The sequence below is a fragment of the Mesoplodon bidens genome (genome assembly GCF_964165515.1).
Source record: "Mesoplodon bidens genome assembly, chromosome: 19".
Classification (NCBI taxonomy): domain Eukaryota; kingdom Metazoa; phylum Chordata; class Mammalia; order Artiodactyla; family Ziphiidae; genus Mesoplodon; species Mesoplodon bidens.
In genome coordinates, this window is record NC_138179.1 from 21460153 (window position 1) to 21476918 (window position 16766).

Consider the following 16766-nt stretch of genomic DNA (forward strand, 5'->3'; position numbering starts at 1 on the left):
CCCACGGCCAGGACCCCTGACGACGATTGGATAATTCAGATGAGGGCAGTGATAGGGGAGAAAGGCGGGAACAAATCCCAGAGACAAAGAAAAGTCTTAGGGTGGGACAGAAGAGGAGGGGCAAGCGGAGGGGCTCCCAGCCCGAGGTCCCTATACAGTTTTGAATCCTCCCCCCGCGGCTCCAGGGAGCAGTGGGGGAGGGGACCCAGGCCTCGCCCAATCGTCCCCCGCCCGCCGCGGTGGGGGCGGGGCTATATGGTGCAGGGAGCCGGGGCGGGGTAGGTGAGAGTGGCCCCCTAGGGGGGCCATAGAGAAGCAGGAATCTCTGGGGGCTGCTAGCGGCCTCGACGGAGAATCTCCTGGAGGGCCAACCAGGGGAGTGCCCGGAGGCATCGGAGGAGTCGAGGCAAGCGCCGGGCTGCCCTCCGGAGTAGCCATGTTTCACGGTTCTGGGCCCCCCATACACTCCGGGGGAACCGTAATTGGCAGTCCTGGTTCTAGCCAGCCCTCCGGAGGAACAGCAGTCCTCGGTTCCGGCCTCAACCGGCATCCCGGGTCCGGTACACACCCTGGCGGGCTTAATCCCCCCTTCCCTGGAACCAGTGTATCCGGGACGTCCAACCTGGGGTCCGGGGGGCCTGGGGTGTACCACTCGGGATATATCCCGCGCTCCGGGTCAACTTGCATGCACCCCGACAAACCCTGTGAGGACCGGCCCCGGAGCATACTAAAAAACAGCAGCTCCACCGTGATGCACAAATCCCCCAGGGCGGAGAGGTAAGGAGCCCGGGAGGAAGGGATTCCAGACACTAGAGGAGGCGGAGTCAGGGGAGAAGGGGCGGAGTGCCAAGAACTAAAAGTGAGAGTCGGTGAGGGTAATTGGGTGGGAAATCTGAGGTTCCTAGCCTTTGAGAGAGTAGCAGGTACCGGATAAGAAGTCAGCATGTACCCTGACTACATCGTACGTGATTGTCATCAGGTATGACCCCATCCACAGCCTCCTACACCTCTGGAACTACAAGGGGGTGCAAAAACCAGTTTTTGAATGACTGTAAGAATGAGAGAGGGCTGTGAGGAGGAGGGCACTAGAAGGTTTCCTCCCCCTTTTTTGTGTCCTTCCCTCACCCGAAGGAAAAAGTCTCTGCGCTGGGATGAAATGAATATTCTGGCGACCTACCACGCTGCTGACAAGGACTATGGATTTATGAAGGTGGATGAGCCCCGCACTCCCTACCACAGGTGCTGAGCCCTCAGCCCTAGCCCTTCAGCCCAGACTCTCTCCCCTACTCAAAGGAGTGGGGGACTGCCTGCTATCCCCTTCTGAGGCACTGCTTCCTTCCTTCCTCCTGTGCAGGCCGCAGGACAGCGATGAAGACCTGCTCGCAGAGACCTCTCACGCAATGACTCCTGAGGAGCTAGCAGAGAGGTGATAGTCCTGCCGGAAGTCAGTAGGGAATTGGGGCCTCTTCCTCCCTCCACCCCTGAACTCTGGTCTGAGCCAGCTCTGCCTTCGGGCCCCCCCAGATGGGAGGTGTACTACAGTTTGGATCAGGACTCACCCAGGCCAAAGTGGGGGAGTCAGCCAGCTTGGCCCCATCTACCACCTGCTCCCATTGTTCTCTCCCTTCTGTGCCCCCAACTGGCCTCCCTCCCCTTCAGGTTTGCAGCAATGGACAATTTCTGCCCCAAGGTCTCCCTGTACAGTGATAACAGAAGCTCAGGGTCTTCAGACAACTTTTCCAAGACACGTGAGATGTGGGGTGGGGATTGAGTGGAAAGGGGGTGGCGTGAGCCTGCAGCGAGAGCCTGGCAGGAAAGCCAAGCTCTGACACTGGCCCACAGGATCCAGTGATTTTGAAAAGCACCGCAGGGCACACTACGATGAAGGAAAGTTCCTCAAGCCTCCGAAAAACCTGCCCTTGGATAATAACAAGAACAACAGTGTGGGTAGTGTCAGTATGAGCAATGGCAGTCGAGGTGTGATGCTGGCCTCAGAGCCCAGGCCTGTGGAGAGAGGCGGGGCAAGAGAACTGACCAGAGGAGTCAAAGATGAGCTTGGCCTGGTGGCCAGGAACCACATCCTAGAAGTCAAAGGTTAGCTATGGGGGCCTCCCTGGTGGCGCAGTGGTTGAGAGTCCGCCTGCCGATGCAGGGGATACGGGTTCGTGCCCCGGTCTGGGAGGATCCCATATGCCGCGGAGCGGCTGGGCCTGTGAGCCGTGGCCGCTGGGCCTGCGCGTCCGGAGCCTGTGCTCCGCAACGGGAGAGGCCACAACAGTGAGAGGCCCGCATACCACAAAAAAAAAAAAAAAAAGGTTAGCTATGGTGGGGCCCCAGAGACCCAAGGTAATTGTAGTCCAGAACCTTCTCCACCATAGCCTGTCTTCCTCAGGGCCCTGCTGGCTGACAGGGAACTCGTGCTGGAAGGTGACCCCAGGGAAGGCCGAGGGCAACTGGAGTGGGGTCCTCACCAGGATAGTCCCCAAGGAAGGCTGGCTGGGGAGGAGGAACAGAAAGCCCAAGCGAACCGTGGCGGGTGGAAACGTCACTGACGTTTTTCTAAAATGGGAGGAGGTGATAGAAGTGAGATGAGAACCTGGGGCTTGAGCTTCTCCCCGGTGCTTGGGGGTCACAGTGGAGCTGGTGGCCTGTATTCGCTAGGTGGCCATATGACTCAGATTGATTTGGATGACTCCTCAGCTTCCCCTGCCTTAAGAAATCAGTCCCTAGCTTCATCCACCACCGTCGCGTTGGAGAAGGAAATTGATCTGCGACGCGAGGAGTATTATAGCAAAGAAAGATACCTGAGGTGCTCTCCCTACCCTGAACTTGAGGAGGACACAGATGATGAGCAGCAGACCAGTGAGAGCTGGGCTGGGTCAGCCTGGGAGCGGGGCGGTGGCTGAGAACCAACAGACTGATGGGTCCCCCAGCCCTGATCCTGTGATGCTTCCAGGCTCTACAAGCTTGAATTGGGTGATTGAGAATCCCATAAGCACTGAGGTCCGTGTGCTGGACCACACTGGAAGCCCCTCGCAGGATTACAAGGCCACCGAGAGTTCCCTGAAGGTGACAGTGATGTCATCGAAGCCTGGTGAGGGCACCAGGCCACTATCTCACCAGGCCTGGCTCCTGGCAAGCTCCCATCCCCACAGCCCCCATTCCCCTCAGGCCAGTAGATAAGTAGCAGGTGATGAGAGAGGCCCTCAACATCCTTGTGTGCAGTGTGGACTGTATGGAGGGGACCCAGGGAGGCACAGAGGGATTGGGACCTCCTGCCAGCTTAGCACCACCGCTGCCCCTATGCCTCCTTCCTGATTCCTCTCTGCCACCTACCCTGCTCCAGGTAATGCCCCGTCCTCCAAAGACAGTGGGTCCCGAGCAATGTCTGGCTGGTGTCAGTGGCTGGTATACAAGGGGCTAAACTGGCAAAGCACCGAAGGCTCAGAGAGGGAACCTGGAAGCCACCCAAACCCCTCAAACCAAAACTAGCACAGATGTGAGCCTGAGCAGGGGCAAGGGGCTGGCCAGGGAGAGAGAGGGGCTGAGTGGGTAGGTTCTAGGGAGTCAGGGGGTCACATGGGCCAGATCTTTTGTCTGCTGCAAAAAGCCACTAACCCAGTCCCTCCTCTCTCCAGATGAAACCCTGCAGCTCCAGTGGACTCAGGAGGAGGAAGCCAGACAATGGAAACTGTAGCCAGCTGGGGATGGGGTGGGGGCCAGCCTGTCCCCGCCCTCACCACCCTTGGTAGGGGTAGACAATAAAGAGAAGAAAAGCAGGAGTCTGGGTATTGGGGGTCCAGTCTGCGCCTGAGCTGTCATTGAGGAGTGGGGGGCAGAAAGGGAAGTTCACACACAGGAAACCACAGGCAAGCAGAGCAGAGAAGAAAGCTTGGAGTGGTCTGGGGGACTGTACTCAACAGGCCCCCAGGAGTCCAAGAAGACCCCACTGCAGCCGTCTGACAATGATTGATGTGATTCAGTCAGCCACGCACCAGTATCATCTTTAATTCTTACAACACCCTGGACGTAGGAATTATCATGCCCATCTTTCAGATGAGGAAACTGAGGAATCAGAGAGCTTGCCCAGGGTCACGCAATCAGGATTTGAACCTGTATGTCTCAGGCCCCCACAACTCAACCACTGAAGGAGACTGAAGCAGAGACCAGGGTCCCGGTCGGAAGGTGACTGCAGATAGGCTCTGAGGGCGGGGCTGTGGCTTCTCTGATCTCAGGCCCTTTCTCCACCGCCCAGGCCCCGCCTCTACCCCTCCCAGCATTGCCTGGAAGTGTGGGGTGAGAGCTCCTCTTAGGACACCCCTTCCACTTAGGGAAAGAATCGCGCCCCCCCCAGGCTCTACCCAGGATAGGATCCTCTCCTCCTTCCTCATCAGCACCCCGCCTCCCCCCGGGGCAGGGAGTACGGCCACCTGCATCCCCACCCTCCAGGCCCCAGGGCCCACTGGCCCCAGAGCGGTCAAGCTGAGATGACGGTCAAGCTAGATTTTGAGGAGTGCCTTAAGGACTCACCCCGCTTCCGGTAAGTGTACACAGGTCTCCGGGGGTGGAGGAGGGGGGCGGGCAGAGGTGGGGAGGTCCAACACCCACTAATACACACGCACAACCTTCCCCAAGTCAGAGGATGTCTTTCCAGGGAGTAAGTCTCAAAGGGACAAGATCCAGCTTACGGGCCAAAGCAGTACCTCTGCTATCGAATCTCATGCTCTGATGCTTGCCACCCACTGCATGTGTGAAGGGGGTCCCTCCAGCCTCTCACTCCCAGAGCTGGCATTCCCTCCTCCCCCTCTCTGGACCCCTGCCCCTCCCCCAGCACCTGCACTGGGCGGTTAGCAACTTCCTGCCCTCGCCACATCCACCCTCTTTCTACCCTTCCTGCTCTGGCCTGGGCTGTAGTAGCTCCCACACTGTGCAGAGTGAGTGAGCCAGAGAGGGTGGGTGGGCAGTTCTTAACCCATCAGCCTTCTCCGTCTGTACCCTTTGCCCCCTAACCCCGACCCCCGACCCTGCCGAGGTGGACAGACCAGATGGACCCAAGCTCTGTTCCTGGGCCCCCATCCCTCCTTTCCCAGAGCCTCTATCGAGCTGGTGGAAGCCGAAGTGTCGGAATTGGAGACCCGGCTGGAAAAGGTGATCCTGATGTGGAGAGAGGTGACCCGGGGTGGGATTAAGATGAGAGGGGTGAGGCCAGGGAGAAAACTAGAGACCAAGAATGAGTTCTGGGGATTACTGAATGCTAACCAGGTGGGGTAGATGTCTGGGGCTACAGAGGAGCCAAAAAGTGGTTCTGTGCCCTCAAGGGGCTCAGAGTCTTGCAAAACAAGAGCACCTGTGGGCTTACTTGGTCGGTTCTTGAGACCTGCGTTATGCGAGCCGTGGGCGCCTCAGGGAGAAGCAGGCTGTTTCTGCCCTCAGGGGGCTCACAGACTAACCATGGAAAACAAACCAGTAAAACACTTGAACACACACAGTAAGGCCTTCCTAGATATTCTTTATAAAAACGGCACACTCCCACCTCCCTTATTTGGCTTTTTTTTTTTCTTTACAGCCTTTATCTCGATCTGACACGTTATATGTTTACTCGCGGTATTAGTTTTCTATCATTGTGTAACAAATTATTACAAACTCGGTGACTTAAAACAACGCACAGGTGTTTTCATAGGTTTTGTGGGTCAGGAGTCGAGCACAGCTTGACTGTGCTCCGCTCAGGGTCTCACAGGCCGCAGCCGAGGTGTTGACAGAGGCTGTAGCCTCATCCGCAGCTGAGGGTTTTCTTCCGAGCTCACGTGATTGTTGGCAGAATTCAGGTCCTTGCTGTTGCCGGATGGAGGCGCTCATCTCCTAGAGGCCACCCACAGTTCCCTGCCACCGGGCCCTGTCCGTAGGCGGTTTACTTCATAGCAGCCTGCTTCTTCAGTGCCAGCAGCAGTCTCCCTTGCATGTGCTGGCAAGATGGCATCAGTTTACATCAGAATGTGACCACAGGAATGAATCCGTCACCTTTGTCATTTGGGGGTGCCATCCCATCGCCCTTGCCATATCGTATTCTACTGATTAGAAGCAAATCACAGGTCTCACTCACCCACACTCAAGGGGTGAGGATTATGCAAGGGTGGAATCATCAGGGGTCACCTTAGCCTGTGTCTGTCAGGCTTGCCAATTTTTTTTCTTGTCTACTCTTCCCCACTGGAATGTGTGTGTCATGAGGAACTTTTACATTTTGTTTTTGCTCAATCCCCAGTGCCTATACCATGGCCTGAAAGTTAGTAGGTGACCAAATAATATATACATTTTTTAATTGACGTGTAGTTGATTTACAGTGTTATGTTAGTTTCTGCTCTACAGCAAAGTGATTCAGTTTACATGAATGTATACATATATTTTTAAGTTAAACTTTGTATTTTTAGTTAATTGCAGAGTCACAAGAAGTTGCAAAAATAGTACAGAGAGATCCCACGTACCTATCTCCCAACTTCCCCCAATGACAGCATCTTCCATAACTGTAGTATACTACCCATACCAGGAAATTGCTGTTGGCATGATACAATGAACTGTCTAAAGACTTTACTTGGGTTTTACCTGTTTTGCATATACTCTTAAAAAAAAATCTTTGTGTATAATTCAATGGCACTTTATCACACGTATAGATTCTCATAACCATCACACTCAAGATACAAAACCCTTATCACCACAAAGGAACTCTTTTGTGCCATTCTTTGTAATGATAACCCCCCTCCCCAGCCCCTTTCTCATCCATGACGACCACTCATCTGTTTTCTACCTCTAGGCTTCTGTCATTTCTAGATTGTTATCTAGGTAGAATCATATAGTATGTGACCATTCAAGATTGGCCCTTTTTTTCCTCTCAGAATAATGTCTCTGAAGTTTATTCAAGTGTGACATATCAGTAGTTATCAGCAGTTCATTAACAGTTCACAGATGAATAGCTCATTCCTTTTGCCTTGCTGCCCCATGCTATTGTATGGATGTACCAGTCTGTCACTAGTTCAATCTTATGAAAGTTCCTTATTCAGATATTTGGGGAGGAAGGTGAGGTGGTCAAGGAAAAGACTGGACACTCAGTCCGCCACCTCCACACTGGAGTTGTGGTCATCTGGGTCGTTGTCCCTTATCACAGACACCGGATGGTGACATCTGATAAGGTTTCATCATGCTCAGTTTCCTGACCCTTACTGACCCTGCCAGCCATCTTCAAGTCAAGCTTTGTTTCCCTGAAGCCTTCACTAGCCCTAAAAAGTGTCTTTCACTTCAACAAAACTTCCTCAAGCACCTATGTAGCCCACGTTCTCTGAGCCCCTGCTTCCCAGGATTTCCTCAGAGAACCTCTGTAGTGGTCTCCTGTTCCCTGGGCTGAGTTGACAGGCTCCACAGACACTTGCTCCATCCCAGATATGGTGACTCAGGCTAAAGCCAATGGTGTCACCTCAGGAGCAAAGCAATTCCTGCAGGTAACAAGGGCCAGGGGTCAGAAGACCTCGCTTTGGCTTCTGGGTCGGCCACCTGGCTCTCCCAGAGATCCTCCTCCGTCCAGTCACTTGTCCCTTTGTTTATCAAGCCTCCTTGTTTGTAATTAGGGCCAGACAGAATGGGCCCTAGGAGCAACATCTTTGCCCTGACCCTTGGGCCTAGCTGACCGATTAATATTTATGAGGGAATGTTCACTCAGCACAGAATGGACAACTCTAGACAGTAAATACTGTAGAATTTAATACCAACCAGGTAGAACATTCATCCTGGGAGTCAGATAGAGCGTGAGGATGGCATTTATGGGGAACTCTGGATCCAAGCAGACGGAGCAGAGCAGGAGAGACGTTTTGGAGGTGAAGCTGACACTGGCTTCAGTGACAGGCTGGGAGGAATTTTGTTCCAGGCATGGAGTAGTGGGAGAAAGAAACAGAGATGAGAAAGTACCACGTGTGTGTTAGAAACTGGACTGGGCCACAGAGGAGTGTAGGTGAGGAGGAGAGGGAGGGGCACAGCCCTGGGAAAGGGGAGAGGAAGTAGGACAGGAGCGGGGGTGGCACTGGGTATTGGTGGCGTGTAGCACGACTCCCTGTTGCTCTGTTGCTTCCTAGCTCCTCAAGCTGGGTAATGGCCTCCTGGAAAGTGGGCGCCACTACCTTGCCGCCAGCCGGGCCTTCATTGTTGGCATTTGTGACCTGGCCCACCTGGGTCCACCAGAGCCCATGATGGCGGTATGTGGAGCGTCCAAACCAGGCTGGGGTGGGGTCTGGGATGTGGAGAGATCCTGTGGAAGGGGAGGGTTGGTCTGGGGTCTGCGGGTCCCAGGCCAGAGCAGGCTGGGTCTAGGGATGGGAGGGCCCTACCGCCCATGCCTGATACTCTCTCTCTGCCTCTTCTTGCCTAGGAGTGTCTGGACAAATTCACTCAGAGCCTGAGCCACAAGCTGGACAGCCATGCAGTAAGTGGGGGTAGGTAGGGCTGGTGAGGGGAGCAAGGGCGTCTGCGGTCCTGACCGCCACCTGCCAATTTCTGCTTCCCTCAGGAGCTTCTAGATGCCACCCAGCACACACTGCAGCAGCAAATCCAAACTCTGGTCAAGGAGTGAGTTAGGAGGGAAACCAGTCCTCCAGTCCTCTTCCCATTGCCGCAGGGGCCTCCCTGAATGAAGGAGTTGTGAGATTGGGGGCTTCTGGTGGCCTGATTGTTATCCCCCATCCCAAGGATCCCCTTGGAGTTCTGACCGTCCATAGGCTAGCTGCAAGGCTATGAGCGAATCTCAAGGACTTCTCTGCTGGGGGCAGGCGGGTGTATCGGTGATTTTCTGTTATCCCCACACCCCCAGAGGTCTCCGCGGCTTCCGAGAGACTCGCCGGGATTTCTGGCGGGGGGCTGAGAGCCTGGAGGCTGCTCTTACCCACAACGCAGAGGTCCCCAGGCGCCGGGCCCAGGAGGCAGAAGAGGCCGGAGCTGCTCTGAAGATTGCTCGAGCCGGGTACCGGGGACGGGCCCTGGATTATGCCCTGCAGGTGCCTGCCCCAACCTGTCTTCTTGGGGTGCCAGAACCCTAGTCACCTCGAGGCTGGAGAGTCACTGGTGTGCAGTGGCGGGGGTGGGGGTCGTGCGTCTGTGTTTTCAAGGCTGACCTGAGGTCTTTTGGGCTCTCAGATCAATGTGATTGAGGACAAGAGGAAGTTTGACATCATGGAGTTTGTGAGTTGCCCTGGGGGCTAGGGGCAGGGAGGGGAGGAGCCTGCTGATGGGAGCAGGAGGGAGAGGAAAAGAGAGGGGTCTGCCCCCTGCCCACCTTGTCCCCCAGGTGCTGCGTCTGGTGGAGGCCCAGGCTACCCATTTCCAGCAGGGCCACGAGGAGCTGAGCCGGCTGGCCCAGTATCGCAAGGAGCTGGGTGGCCAGGTAGAGACCCAGGGCGCAGGCAGGTGGAAGAGGGAGGGTAGGGGCTCTGAGATGACTCTCCTGGCCTGGTTTTGGGAGGCTGGGGCCATCTGAGATGCCCCTCCTGTTCTCAGTTACACCGGCTGGTCTTGAATTCGGCTCGAGAGAAGAGGGACATGGAGCAGAGACACGTGCTGCTGAAACAGAAGGTGAGGGCTGGGTCTGCGGGCAGGAAGCAGATGGGCCTGGGGCCTTGGTCTCTGCCCACTTCAGTTGCCCTTTGACCCTTTTGTGCCCCCAGGAGCTGGGTGGGGAAGAGCCAGAGCCAAGCCTAAAGGAGGGGCCTGGTGGCCTGGTCATGGAAGGGCACCTCTTCAAACGGGCCAGCAATGCCTTTAAAACCTGGAGCAGGTGAGGAGCAGACACCCCAATCGGCCAAACCCATCAGGTTAAATTTTTTTGAGTGTGCTAACTACAGCCAGGAAAAACAGACAAACCCCCTGCCTTCAGAGAGTTTACATTCCATCAACAAAGACAGACAAGAACGTAATAATTAAGTAAATTATCTCTTAGAAGGTAAGAGTACCATAGGTGAAAAATAATAAAGCAAGCAACGTGGAGAGCTGGGGAGGAGTTGCAATTTTAAATAGGGTGGGCAGGGAGTTCCCTGGTGGCCTAGTGGTTAGGATTCCAGGCTTTCACTGCCGTGGCCCGGGTTCAGTCCCTGGGCAGGGAACTGAGAATCCCACAAGCTCTGTGGCCAAAAAATAATAATAATGATAAAAATAAATAAATAGGGTGGTCAGCAAAGGCCTCATGAAAAGATGACTTCTGAGTGAAGACTGGAAGGATATCTGGGAGAGAATGTTCTAGGCAGAAGGAGGAGCCAGCACCAAGGCGCTGAGGAACCTGGAAGGTTTGAGGAACAGAGTGGAGGCCCAGGGCATGGACAGAGCGGGGGAGGAGGAAGTGGTAGGAGATGCAGTTGGAGCTAATGACGTGAATCGTGACAGGGCCTTGTTGGCTCGACTCTGAGGGAAGTGAGGAGCCATCGCAGGGTGCGGAGCAGGGTGGTGATCTGCTCTGACTCGACCCCTTCCCCTTCCAGGGCCACTGCCGGCCCCTATGGGAATCTTGGCTCAAGTTAGAAGACAGAGCCCCTTCTCCAAGATACTTTTTTTTTTTTAATTTTAAATTAAAAATTTTGGGGGCCACACTTCATGGCTTGCAGGATCTTAGTTCCCAGACTGGGGATCGAACCCGGGTCCTTGGCAGTGAAAGTGCAGAGTCCTAACCACTGGACTGCCAGGGAATTCTCTCCAAGATACTTCTACTTGCCAAAACATTGTAGCAATAGACTTATTAGACAATGCATTTTACTGCCATCTGCTGGAAAGTTGTCTTCATAAATGTTATCAAATCTGGGGCACTCGGGATATGAATAGCACCCCTTAGATGTCCCTGGCTGCACCTCTGTCACCCTCCCCTGGAACATCTCATGGGATGGGCAGCCTGGTCTCTCTCCTCTCAGCAAGATCCTTATGGGACTAAGAGCACAGCCCCTCTCCTGTCTGTGTCCCGAGCCGCATTCCAATGCCGCCCATGGCATTAACCCTACTTCGGCCTCTTCCAGACGCTGGTTTACTATTCAGAGCAACCAACTGGTTTATCAGAAGAAGCATAAGGTGAGTAGGCCCGGGTCCTGGATGCCTGGGCCCAGGAGGACTCAGCCCTGCTGTGGCTGCCTGGACGCCTGCCCCCCGATCCCCTTTCCCTGCCAGGACCCTGTGACTGTGGTGGTGGATGACCTTCGTCTCTGCACAGTGAAGCTCTGTCCTGACTCAGAAAGGCGGTTCTGCTTTGAGGTGGTGTCCCCCATCAAGTGAGTGCAGTGCCCAGGGGTGACACCCGTATATCTCAATTTTACCAACTGGAAAGGCAGGGCCAATCACAAAGGCATCCCTGGAGCAGGATCTTGGAGTCCCCTGATGCAGCCCCAGGCATTAGCCCTTTGGTGGCTCAATTGGGGGGCAGGCTAGGGGAGGGTCTAGGGTGAAGGGGGATATCTGGAAGGTTATTACCAACTGGTGTAGAGGTATTTCAATATGAGGGGTGCCAGCTGAATACTAGCTGAATGTCAGCCTGCCTGTCCTGCCACTCAGCTCCCCAGGCCTCAGACCCCTCCCTGCCCTCCGGCTACCCTCCTGCCCAGGTCCTGCCTCCTGCAGGCTGACTCAGAGCGCCTCCTGCATCTGTGGGTCAGTGCTGTGCAGAGCAGCATCGCTACGGCCTTCAGCCAGGCTCACCTTGATGACAGCCCCCGGGGTCCAGGCCAGGTACCTTAACATGGGGGTGCAGGGCCAGACTGCCCAGGGAGGTGGGACATCGCTTACCCTAGACCTCAGAGCCACTCTTTCTTCCCCTGTCTCCCCCAGGGCTCAGGACACGTGGCCATGGGCTCCGCCGCCACCCTGGGCTCTGGCGGGATGAGCAGGGGAAGGGATTCTGGTGGAGTCGGGCACGTGGCAGCCCAGGTGCAGAGTGTGGATGGCAACGCCCAGTGCTGTGACTGCCGGGAGCCGGCCCCTGAGTGGGCCAGCATCAACCTGGGCGTCACCCTCTGCATTCAGTGCTCTGGCATCCACAGGTCACTCCCCAAGGTCCCAAGCGCGGGCCCCTGCTCTTTCTGGCGGCAGTGGAGTGGGATGGAGGCAAGCTGGAGCCCAGCACCGGGGCTCCTCCCTCCCTTCCCGCCCTGCCTGGGCTTCCTCTCAGATTCTGTCGCCAGGCACAGGCCTGGGCCGATCCTGTGGGGCACAGGGTGGACCCAGGTGGGCCCAGCCCCTCAGTGTCCTGGTCTGGCCCGGGTAGGGGGACACCCAGGGGAGTTGAGTGGCTTGACTGGAGGAGGTGCGGGGTCAGGGCTGCTGAGGGCAGGGGAGCTGATGAAAAGCAGAGAGAGATGTCGTGAGGCCTTAGCAAGTCTATGCGCCCCATAATTCTGATGGAAGTGGGGAGGGGGAATGGCGTGGAAAGAGTTGTCCCGGCCAGAGTGCGTGGAGAAAGGGGAGGTGGCTGGAGAGGATGGGAAGAAGAGAGAAGAGGGAATGGTGAACAGGCAGGATCCTGCCAGGTGCAGGTCACGGCTGCCCGGCCCTGGTTGCCCTGCTGCCTGCTGGCCCAGCGCCTCTGCACGGGACCCCCATGCCAGACCTTGCCCCCAAGTCTTTCCAGGAGCAGCAGCAGCTCCCCCGGCTGCTTCCCCCACAGAGGGCCTGACTTCCCCTCTGCCCTCCAGGAGCCTTGGAGTTCATTTCTCCAAAGTCCGGTCCCTGACCCTTGACTCATGGGAGCCGGAACTCGTGAAGGTGACTTGGGGTGCCGTGAGAGTGTGGGGTGTGGTGAGGGCAGGGCTGCAGAGCCTTGAGGGCTCAGACACTCACCTGCACCCTACCCGTCTGTCTCTGCTTCTGCCTGGGCCGCCTGAAGCTCATGTGTGAGCTGGGGAATGTCGTCATGAACCAGATCTATGAGGCCCGTGTGGAGGCCATGGCCGTGAAGAAGCCAGGGCCCAGCTGCTGCCGGTGAGGCTGGGGTGGAGAGACTGGGGCTGCCCTCCTTATGGGCAGGGAGGGAGGAGAGCCTGGGATGGGAGGAGGGAAGACTGTCCCCTTCTTCTCCCACAACCCTCCCCCACCAGGCAAGAGAAGGAGGCCTGGATTCACGCCAAATACGTGGAGAAGAAGTTCCTGACCAAGCTTCCTGAGATTCGCGGGCGAAGAGGTGGCCGGGGGCCCCCGAGGGGGCAGCCTCCTGTGCCCCCAAAGCCGGGCACCATCAGGCCCCAGCCCGGGAGCTTCAGACCCAAGCCAGGTATAGGGTTGGCTGGGCATTTGTTGAGTGCCTGCCGTGTGCTCAGCACGGTGCCAAGCCCGGTGGGGAGGCACAGAGTCTGGGGCCCACGTCTTCCCCTCGAGCCTGTTATGGGGGGCCACAGCCCACTGGCACTGGTTTTTCGAGGCAAGAGTTTCGGGGATTATGGTGAAAGATGGGAAGGACCGTGGGGCTGGGAGGAGGCCAGGAGGGCTATGTGAGGGTGTCACCAGCATGAGAAGAGTCAGGAGAATGAGCTAGGGTCTCCAGAGGCCTGTGGAGGAGGGTATGAGTTTGGCTGGAACCAAGGGAGCCAAGAGAGCTGAGGCTGACCGTCACCATGTCAGCTCACCCCCGACATCCCAGCCAGTCAGGGTGGTCGGACAGGAAGAGGTGAACACTGCCATCTATCCCATATGCTCTAGGGGACCAACCCACATCCACTCACACCCACCATCACCTCCCACCACAATCCCCAGTCTTGAAGGCCTCCCCACAGTTGAGAAGTGAACTATCCCATTACAGCATCAGGGGACTGCGCTAAGGGTTTTCTTCGCAGATTCACAGCTGGTTCCCCCTAACAGAGTCACCCTCTGAGGACCTGGGCAGCCTGCACCCTGGGGCCCTGCTCTTTCGAGCTGCTGGGCATCCTCCATCCCTTCCCACCATGGCTGACGCTCTCGCCCATGGAGCCGATGTCAACTGGGTCCACGGGGGACAGGAGAACGCCACACCACTGATCCAGGCCACAGCTGCGGTGAGAGCCTTGCCGACCCTTAGGCTCCTCCTCTCCTCCCCTACTCCAGAGTTTGGTCCCAGCTCTTAGCCTCTCCCACCTCATAGGGAGTGATAACCAATAGAGCCTGGTTGCTAAGAGTGTGAGACTTGGAGGCAGACAAACCTGGGTTTGAACCCAGACCCTCACCACTTACAATTATGAACCTTCCTGTACCTCAGTTTCCTCATCTGTAAAATAGGGATAACATACCTCATTAGGTTGTACTATGGATTTAATGTATGAATACATGTAAAGAGCTGGAGCAGACCCTGCCATCCCATACCCACCCTCGGAACTGACCCCACTCTAAAATATCTTTAAATTTGCCTCAAAAGATGCCACCCTCTATCCCCATTCTCTACTACTCCACGCAGAATTCTCTTCTGGCCTGTGAGTTCCTCCTCCAGAACGGAGCAAACGTGAACCAAGTGGACAGCCACGGCCGAGGCCCGCTCCACCACGCGACCATTCTTGGCCACACAGGGTAGGGGCAGCAGGGATAATGACCTTGAGGAGGAAGGCTCCAGACAGGGTGAGGGGCCGGCTGAACTTGGCTGTCCTGTCCAGGCTGGCCTGCCTATTCCTGAAACGGGGGGCCGATCTGGGAGCCCGAGACTCTGAAGGCAGAGACCCCCTGACCATCGCCGTGGAAACAGCCAACGCTGACATCGTCACTCTGTGAGGATGCCTGAAGAGGCGGGGCTAGCGCTTGCACTATCCACTTGGGCGGGGCTAACGCCGAGACCCCAGCATGCTAGGCGGGGCCTGGGGAGGGGAGGGGCCAGCTCCAGGACCAGACCTTGAAAGGATTCTCCAAGTGTCGACCGAGGCTTGGAGTAGGAAGGGGGAGGGCAGGGTCCGAGGAAGGTGAGTTTATTCTGAGAGAGGCATCGTTCATTAACATTGTTGTCAGGCGTCTTTAAAGCACTAGACCCTGAGGAGACAGGTGAATGAAACAGCCCAGCTCAAAGGATGGGAATTGGGGCTGGGGGAGTGAGGAGAATGTCATTCATTCCTTAATTCCCTCCCCTTCAGGCTGCGATTGGCAAAGATGAGGGAGGTCGATGCGGCCCAGGGCCAGGCTGGTAAAGTACCCCTCACCCCCCTCTCTGCCCACACAACATTGTAACTCTGGGCTTCCGGCCGCTGGTGACCCGTCCCCAACCCCCTGTGCCCAGCTTCATTGATTAATTACATCATTTATTCAACAAATATGTATTGGGCGCATCCTACGCGGCCGGGTCCTTGAAACAGACCAAAGAATAGGCGAGGGCGCCGCCCTGACGGTGCAGATGTCCCTTCCACCCACGCTGGAGGCGCGTGCTCTTACCAGGCCGGGCTGTCCCTATTGTGCTCTTCTGTGCTAGGGCCCAGCCACCCGGCCTCCCAGCCCTTCCTCCCTCCCCTCAGGAGACGAGACGTATCTCGATATCTTCCGCGACTTCTCCCTCATGGCGTCCGACAACCCGGAGAAGCTGAGCCGGCGTAGCCATGACCTACACACACTTTGACCCCAGGCCTTCGAGGGCCCGCAACCCCCTTCCCTGCCCTTCCCACCGCCCGCCCCTTTCTATTAAAGCCTTTGTGCTTTGCTCTTCCAAGTTCATTTATTGAGCACCCCCGTCGGGTGGGTGAGGTGTAGGACACTGAGGCTTCTGGGGTGCGGGAGCGATTGGGAGTTTGCGAACTGGAGTCACTCGAGGGGCGACTCCCGGAGAGTGAACTGGGAGCTTCGGCCTCGGCCCGAGTGACGGGCGGCTCTGAGGCAGGGCTCGCGGGCTCAGGAGACGTGGCCAGACCCGTCAGGCCCGGCAGAGGCCGCTTGCGTGGGCTGGGTCCAGACTTCTCTGGGGGGTATGGGGGGGTGCTGGCATCAGGGCCGGGATGGAGAGGCTGGCTCGGGCCACCCCAGCCCGGAGGCATCCCTGGAATGCGGCGGCTCAGCACCCGCCCCCTCGGGAATTCCCTGCGGGAGCGACTGAAAAGGAACTGGTCCCCAACCCCCGACGGCTGGGCCTCAGTTTCTATAGCAGCCGGATAGGAGACGCCGGCCCCCGCCGAGTTGCAGACGTGAGGTCGGGCACACCTAGGGGCCGGCGGGGCCGTCGCGGCCACATCCTTAACGACGCGCCTGAGTCACCCCCCGGACCCCACCCGCGCTAGCGTCCTCCAGTCCAGCCCGTCAGCCCCGTCTCTCCAGTTCGCCACTCGGCTTCCACCACCACCCGAGCCGCGCACTCCGGGCGGGGGCGGGGCGCCCAGGGGGCGGGGCTGCCTCTTAAAGGGCCCCGGCCGCTGCCCTTAGGCCACCTCCTTGGGGCGGAGAGTACTTAAGCGGCTGCGGCGAAACCCGGAGAAGGCGGCGGCGCCCGGTCCCGAGACTCCCGGCTGCTTCCATAGGAGTCCTAGGACACTCCCAGCTCGGATTGAGCGTGTATCTTCGCTCCCCAGCCGATACAGAGGCACCTCCGCCATCGGCTCCGGTCAGCCTCGCCTCCTTCTCCTGGGACCAGCGCCGGATCCAGGCCAGGCCAGGCCCGGCCTCTGACTGGCCCCCGGAGCCCTGCGTGGACTCGCCCACGGTGACAGCGGTCTGCCCGAGAAGCTGGTCCCTTCAGAGTCGGCCTTGTGCTCGCCATCGTCACCTGCTGGTTGGATTGCGGAAACCCTCTGTCTGAAGACCACAGAAAGGAATCGCCGACCACCCAGAATCGGATGCGT

The 16766-nt window shown here is 57.2% G+C and overlaps 2 protein-coding genes across 6 annotated transcripts; both read left to right on the top strand.

The window, feature by feature from the left end:
• Positions 1-54: 54 nt before the first annotated feature.
• LOC308606960 (uncharacterized protein) lies at positions 55-3755 on the top strand. Of its 4 annotated transcripts, none has more exons than XM_081218488.1 (8): positions 55-777; positions 1132-1239; positions 1355-1426; positions 1660-1748; positions 1843-2094; positions 2701-2862; positions 2957-3069; positions 3639-3755. In XM_081218488.1, exons 1-8 carry the CDS (start codon positions 437-439, stop codon positions 3750-3752), a joined length of 1251 nt encoding a protein of 416 aa, XP_081074614.1. In that variant the 5' UTR covers positions 55-436; the 3' UTR covers positions 3753-3755. The 4 variants fall into 4 exon arrangements, with proteins under 4 accessions (XP_081074614.1, XP_081074612.1, XP_081074613.1 ...); XM_081218486.1 differs by having other exon boundaries at positions 59-777; positions 2662-2862; XM_081218487.1 differs by having other exon boundaries at positions 61-777; positions 2662-2862; positions 2957-3094.
• A 658-nt stretch (positions 3756-4413) lies between these two features.
• ACAP1 (ArfGAP with coiled-coil, ankyrin repeat and PH domains 1) lies at positions 4414-15646 on the top strand. 2 transcript variants are annotated; one of them, XM_081218484.1, is made up of 22 exons: positions 4414-4540; positions 5091-5148; positions 8115-8234; positions 8408-8461; positions 8546-8604; positions 8846-9029; positions 9169-9213; positions 9320-9415; positions 9529-9603; positions 9696-9805; positions 11028-11079; positions 11176-11276; positions 11607-11730; positions 11830-12041; positions 12693-12762; positions 12884-12978; positions 13095-13267; positions 13852-14024; positions 14420-14529; positions 14613-14723; positions 15081-15130; positions 15456-15646. In XM_081218484.1, exons 1-22 carry the CDS (start codon positions 4488-4490, stop codon positions 15554-15556), a joined length of 2226 nt encoding a protein of 741 aa, XP_081074610.1. In that variant the 5' UTR covers positions 4414-4487; the 3' UTR covers positions 15557-15646. The 2 variants fall into 2 exon arrangements, with proteins under 2 accessions (XP_081074610.1, XP_081074611.1); XM_081218485.1 differs by lacking the exon at positions 15081-15130.
• The last annotated feature ends 1120 nt before the right edge of the window (positions 15647-16766 follow it).